The sequence below is a fragment of the Octodon degus genome, unplaced genomic scaffold (assembly GCF_000260255.1).
Source record: "Octodon degus isolate 3935 unplaced genomic scaffold, OctDeg1.0 scaffold00173, whole genome shotgun sequence".
NCBI classification, from domain to species: Eukaryota; Metazoa; Chordata; class Mammalia; order Rodentia; family Octodontidae; genus Octodon; species Octodon degus.
This window is the reverse complement of record NW_004524749.1, coordinates 383,273-390,439: the sequence shown is the minus strand read 5'-3', so window position 1 is coordinate 390,439 and position 7,167 is coordinate 383,273. Positions and strand designations below refer to the sequence as shown.

Genomic DNA, 7,167 nt, shown 5'->3' with positions numbered 1-7,167 from the left:
GGGTCTGTTCAGGACCCCACGGCCCTCGGTCGTCTCACTCACTCGCCGGCCTGCGCTCTGGTCTGTTCAGGACCCCGCGGCCTGGGTCGTCTCACTCACTCGCCGGCCTGCGCTCCGGGTCTGTTCAGGACCCCGCGGCCTGGGTCGTCTCTTGGCTGGTTGAAGGGGGGATGGCATCAGAGAGGAGAACAGTTCGTGGCAGACAGGAGGAAGCAAAGCAGCAAGGGATGGCCGCAGCTCTTTCCCTCCCTTGTGTCTTATCCAGGGTACTTGGGGTGGGTAATGCTCACATCCTTAATCCTAGTACCCTTGATCTGGCTTTGCACCATGAACCAATCCTAGCTGTCACAGCAGATCCAGCCATCACTGACAAAGCCATACCCATGACTGCATGAGGCTTTGGGAACACAAACTATAAGACCCACCATGCCCAGCTGGCAAATGCCATATTGATGCAGAAGATGAACGGAAGCCCAAGGAATGCCACCTTTGTTCATTACTATTGGAGGACTAGGTGAGCTTGTCCCTGTAAGTCTGTGTTTCCATCTGTGAATGGTCCCTAGACACTGCAATAAACAATACACAATGCAAAAGAAATACAGTCTGTATTGGGAAGCAGTAGTCTTGACAGACATTTGACATTCTTTGTGGACTTTAAATGCTGTGGCTATGAATAATAAGATATTTTCAGTCTTGGTAGTCACTGTGTTTAAATACACTGGTAAAATGTAATGACCGCTTCAAGATTACGGACCAGGCTATAGAGTTTGCTTAATACAGACATCTAGGCACTCCTGTTCTCTTCATATCCAGAGCAGAGCATCTGCTTTTTACGGACTTTTTGTTGCCTCTCTCTGGGTCATACTACTCAGATATAAACTCTCAACAAACACTACAGGTTTCCAGCAGCACTGTGGGGTGGACAAGATTGGACCCTAGCCCCGGACCTCCCATCTATGAGCCTTGGGTGAACCAGAGAAAACAGAAATTGAAGACTGTTTTTGGATTCAAAGAGCTGTTAGAACTCTGAGAATAAAACCATTTCTTCCCTTCTCAACAGCAGGACAGAGCTGATATCTGTGAAATGAAAGATCCCTGATAAGAACACTACCAAATAATGAATATTATAGTATAAAACATGGCCACCATTATCATGAAAAGAAAAGCCTTAGGCATTACATTTTTTATTTTCAGATTTCTTTTCTATAAAAACATTACTTCCCCACCTCATTGGCCTTCCAGATTTTTCAATCACTGTCAGACTAAAGCAAAGCAAAACAAAAAACTGAGTATAAGTTGAAAGCCTAAGTTGAAGCCTGTACATATCTAGGTCCATATGTGGCCATAGATAAGAGCTCATTAATTACAGCAGCCTGAATTCCCCCCAGTGTTGCCTTCCACGCTCACTGGGACCCTAGCCCCAGACCTCCCCCACTGTGCCCACCCCAGGAGGTCCTTAGGGTGTGCTCCCCATGGTCCTACCTGGCTCTGTGGGCTTGGCAAACACCACTGCAGCCTATTGCCTGTCCTTCCTTAGGCACCAGAGTCCACCCTGGGGTTCCGGTGAGGACTGTACTGCTCCCTGGGCAGTGCCCAGCGCAGAATCTCTTGGTGGATTCTGCCCACGATGCTACATGCTGCGGGGAGCCAAAGTCACCTGCCCTCCCTTGTGTATACTCTGTTAAAATAGTCTGCAAGCAACTCTGCGTATGCCTTGCTGTTTTGTGAACATTTGAAGAAACAGTTCTTTGGGACTTTTGCTTACTGACTTCCTGCTTTCTCTAGTGGGACATGAAGGACACGAAGCAGGTAGGGAGGCAGAAAGATTCAGGCCAAGGGCCAACACGTCTCTCCTGCTCCTCGGAGGGTTTGCCCCTCTCCTCTGAGAACCAAGTCTGCATCCTAGGACTGGATCTCTTTTCTTGGTCTTCTGGGAGTCTTCAGTAGTCCCCTCCAGGGCTTTTTTAAAAACAGATTTCCCCAGTAATTCATCAACAAGTCTGGGCCTTTGGCTGTGACACATTCCAGACACAGGCAAAGACCTCTGGTCAGTAAGGCTTCTCTTTTCTTTTTCCCTTTCTTTCCCTCCCCTCTTCTCCCTTTCCTTGAGCTGCTCTGTCCTGCCCTCCCTTTCCCTCCTCTCTTCTTTTCTTTCAGTACTAGAGAGTGAACTTAGGGCCCTTTCTACTTTGACATAGGGTCTCATCTCACTAAGCTGCCCAAGCAATACTCAAACTTGTCATCTTCCTGCCTCAGCCTCCCAGAGTGCTAGGATTTCAGGAGTGCACTACCTTTCCCAGCTCAGAGTTCATTCTTGCTCTGATGAAACCCCTCCACCACTACCCTCTTCAGGGCCCATCCTTGGGGTGACAGGACTGTGGGGGGAAGATGGAGGGAGACACCAGTGAGCCGTGGGGACTGGGCTGGGAGCCGTGTGCTTTCAGGAAGGTGCCTGCTCTGCCCCTTCACTCAGGGTCTACATTCCTTCTGCAGAATGACATTTTCGAGTGGGCCAGGGACCACCGAGCCCACCACAAGTACTCGGAGACGGACGCTGATCCTCACAACGCTCGCCGTGGCTTCTTCTTCTCCCACATTGGGTGGCTGTTGGTGCGTAAGCATCCGGATGTCATCGAGAAGGGGAGAAAGCTGGACGTTGCCGACCTGCTTGCCGATCCTGTGGTCCAGTTCCAGAGAAAGTAAGTTTCTGGATATTACAAGAATTGTCCCTCAAAAGTCAAAGAGGCAGAAAGCACAGTGAGGTTTGCCAGTCTCCCTAGCACTCTCCCCACAGGCATTTAATCTAATCATGGATCTTACTTTTATAATTTATCTCTGTTTATTAATTTTCCTTTGCTCATTGAGTTCTCCCCACAGGCAAGTTTGTTTTGGTCCTAAAGTTTTATTTTCCATGGATTTTCCTGTAGCCCAGTGCCATTTGCTTCCAACTAATCTAGCACAGCGGATTTTCTGGAATCTGTTTCCCCGCCCCTGTTCATGCTCCCTGGCTGCTTTAGCTTAGGGACATGCTTTGCCCCAACAGGACTGATTCCCTCCTGGTGTCTGCTCTGTCCTCCAGGCATTGTCTCTCCTTCACCCAGCATGGCTGTGTCACATGGTAGGTTACTGGGTAAAGAAAATGAGACTGCAGAACAGGTAGTCTCAAGCACCTGTGTCCCCATGGGGTCAGTCACCCTTGTTCAGGCAGCTGGTGTCTGCAGGAGAAACTACTTTCACCAAGCCCATGAAAAAGGTCACCAATAATTGTGCTGGCAAATTGGAAGCATCAGGTGTTACCTGTGAGCTAGAAAGCTGGCATGTGCTGTATCCCTGCGATATGGATTTGCAAAGCGGGGCATGCTGACTGACCGCAAATGGGCTTATTGCCCCAGAGCAGTGGATTAATGTGGACACAGCTTTGGGACCACATGCTGGTCAGAGCTTTACACAGCACGTGAATGAGTAGTTACTAGAGATGATCACAGGCAGATTGGAGTCAAGTGGGGACTTGCATACAGACTGTTCAGGCTGAAAAAGGAAGACGGACTGTGCCTTTTCTAACATAATGATCCGCTTATGGGGAAGATATGTGGCTCAGAATGTGCTCGTTCTGATTGAGCCTGTCGCTTCACACTGCAGGCAGCAGTAGACTGTAGTGAGAAAATGGTGGCCGTGGAGGACTGCCCAGGATCAGGCCCTCTGCTCTCCTACTTGCCAGCAAATAAATTAACCAATTACATCCCAATTTCACCTGTAATAAAATGAGAGTGACAGAATTGCTTATCTCCTACAGTTTTTATGAAGATATAATTGTCTTAGTCACTTTCTTGTCATTGAGACACAGTAATCAAATCTGAAGGAGAGGGGAGTTTTATTTAGGCTAATGAATTTTAAAGGTTTCAGACCATGTTCAGCTGCTAGGAGGACCTACAAAGAGCAGCTAGACCCCCTCTGGATCATTGCTGAAGAGGCCTCTGAATGCTCTGGGAAACTTTCTTAGCTGGGTCTGAATGAGCTGGTATTCTCTGGTATTCCCTGGTATTCTCTGCTCAAAGCATTCTTTTATTTGTAGACCCTTGAGCCTATGAATTGTGGAGTATGGCCGATTCAGGTGCCCTGAAGTCATCTGTTCTATTGTTACACTATATAGGTTTCAACTTTACATGAACTTCTTTCCTGGTGAAACTCAAAACTTTAAAAATCACTTAGCTGTGCCTTTTGCTCTTACTTCTCCAGGTAGAGCTGGTTAAAAGTCCCCAACAATACCTGTATCACAGCCTGAATGTTGGGCTGCCTTGAATTTTTTTTCTGCAGATTAACAAATCTGCTGCCCTTAATCTTGTTTCACATTATGTAGTTAGTTTTTCTGCCACAGCATAACATACATGACTTCACGTCCAACTCCTAGTGGAGTCCTTGTTCCCAACTGGAGCCTCTTGGGCCTAACCTTTACTATCTGTCAGAATTCTGGTTCTTTTAATCTTCAAACAGACTCTGTCCCAGCTTACAGCACAATAGGCCTTCAGCAGTTAGCATTTCTAAACCTTTCCAAACTCCTCCCAAAAAGCAACTCAAAAGGCTTCTGAACCACATAGTCAAGTGGTCATAGTGATGACTACCTTCCCTGGTGCCAAAACTTGTCTTGGTCACTTTCTTGTTGCTGAGACAACTGCAGCTTAATAATGAACATGTACAGTTTAGGAGAGGTTTATTTGGGCTAATGGTTTTTAGACATTTTAGTCCAGAGTCATCTGGTTGGAAGGGCCTGGTTGGGGGGGGGGGGAAGAAAACTGCTCACATCATGGTAGACAGGAAGCTGAGAGAAAAGCAAGGAACCAGAAAGGGAGCACTCCAGCTGTACCTCCAGGGCCTCGACACTTCCAGCCAGGCCCCTGCCTCCTAACAGCAAGTCAGGTGTATGGTCCCACAATTCAATCACCCTCCAAAAGCCTCGTCTACAAGTGCATGAGGGCTTCAGGGGACATTTTTTATCTAAACCATAATAGTAACAAAATCACATATTTGGCAAATGCCTGTCACATAACAAGAGCCCGTGGCTGTCAGTGACAATTACCACACAGGCGTTTGGTCTGTTCTGTGTGCTCCAAGACAGCCCTTCCAGCAGACAAATGCAGTATAAGTAGTCATATGTTTTAGCACAGAAAATAGCAAGATGCCTTAGACTAGCAATTAAATGATTTGTTGATTTTGATTTTTTCACCATGAGAGTAAATCGTTAGAGAGAAAACTGAAAAATTCATAGCTGTAGAAAGAAATTCATGCAATACCGATGAATGTCCATTTTGTATCTGTGTATTCAAAGTGGTTAGGATAGATATATAGTTGCATTCTCTTAATGAATAGAATGATTTGTTCTAATGGTGTTTGTAAATAGGATCACAAGTCCGCATCTTGTACAGCAATTAACCACTAAGAAGAATATATGCAGTGTATTATTTGTTGAAACTGTACTTCCAATTTGATTTGAAACTGTCTCATTGCTATCTGTTTATCAATAAAACTTTGAAAAAAAAAGAAAGAAAGAAATTCATGCAGTCAGGATATAAACACAGCCACTATTAATGTTCAGTGATGTCTCCTGTTTTTATGTGTACATTTGATACATTCGGCACAATGACAACAGCACATGTGATTTATGTTTTGACTTTGACTTCAGATTTTATTGTAGACACCATCGGGAGCCTGCAGGATCAGGCTGCACCATCAATCGAGCATGTCATATTTTATTGAACCATCTCTGCGACTGGACATGTATGTCATTTCCATTCTGTGATGTAAACAATGCTGCTAGTAATTAGTAATGCTTTGGAATAATCAGGCCTTAGATTACTCTGAAGAATTCAAATGAAAGCCAAAGACTTCTGTTTTATTAATGAGAACTGAGGCAGATATAATACTCTGGGTTTCTTAGACCATAAAAATGGAAAGGTCCTCCACATCTTTTTCCTCTACAAAAAAGGCTGTAATCAGATTCATTATATGACTCCTAGTAGGGGTGTATATCCTCATAAATGCAGGCCATAGAGCAAGAAGACTGCTTCAGCAAGGCCCCCGAACTGTTCTCTAAGAATATTTTCCATCCACCAACCAGAGGGTCTGTGGCTGTGAGAACCCACTCACTCATGTCCTCATCTCACAGAGACTCTTGAGCCCTTGGAGGAACCAGTGATGAGGCTGCAGCCCTAAAGGTGGACCTCTGTTCTCCCAGAATTTGAAGCATCAAGGAACCCACAAGTATATTTTCAGACAAGCATACTCCAGGAAGAAGAGTGCTGGAAAAGGCAATCCTGGCCAACAAAGACAAGGCAGGAGGCATTACAATTCCTGACTTGAAATGATACTACAAAGCTACTGTGATAAAATCAGCATGGTACTGGCAATAAAATAGACCTGAGGATCAATGGAATAGATTAGAAGATGCAGAAGCTTCTACGAACACACTCAGCCACCTCATATTTGACAAAGGGGCCAAATGCTTACTGGAAGAAAGATAGCCTCTTTAACAAATGGTGCTGGAAAAACTGGCCCTCTACATGCTGAAAACTAAAACTTGACCCAGGTCTATCACCATGCACTAAGCTAAAGTCAAAATGGATTAAAGATCTAAACATTAAAACAGAGACACTAAATCTCCTGGAAGAGAAAGTAGGAGGAACTCTTGAAGACATAGGGGTAGGCAAAGAGTTCATGAACAGAAACCAAATCGCACGGATAACAATTGAAAGAATTAACAACTGGGACCAACACTTATTGAGAAGTTTTTGCACATCAAAAGAAATTACCAACAAAGTGAAAAGACAACCCACAAATTAAAAAAAAAAATCTTAACTAATAAGCACTCAGACAAAGGTCTGCTCTCTAGAATTTATAAAGAACTATAAAACATTAGGGGCCCCAAATTTAAAGACCCAATCCAGAAATGAGCATCTGAGATGAACACACACTTCTCAGAGGACAAACTTAAAGAAGCAAATAAATATATGAAGAAACACTCCACATCACTAGCCATCCATGAAATGCAAATTAAAACAACACTGAGATACCATCTCACCCCAGAAAGAATGGCTATCATAAAGAAATCAACCAACAACAAATGTTGGAGAGGCTGTGGGGAAAAGGGAACCCTTCTCCACTGCTGGTGGGAAT

The 7,167-nt window shown here is 44.8% G+C and overlaps 1 protein-coding gene across 1 annotated transcript in view; it reads left to right on the top strand.

Annotated features, from left to right (window-relative positions):
• Positions 1–7,167, top strand: part of Scd5 (stearoyl-CoA desaturase 5) — a 153,712-nt gene that overhangs the window by 113,531 nt on the left and 33,014 nt on the right. Inside the window, exon 3 of the mRNA XM_004643401.2 lies at positions 2,494–2,699. Within this exon, the coding sequence (XP_004643458.1) occupies positions 2,494–2,699 (206 nt within the window). The remainder of the gene's footprint in view (positions 1–2,493; positions 2,700–7,167) is intronic.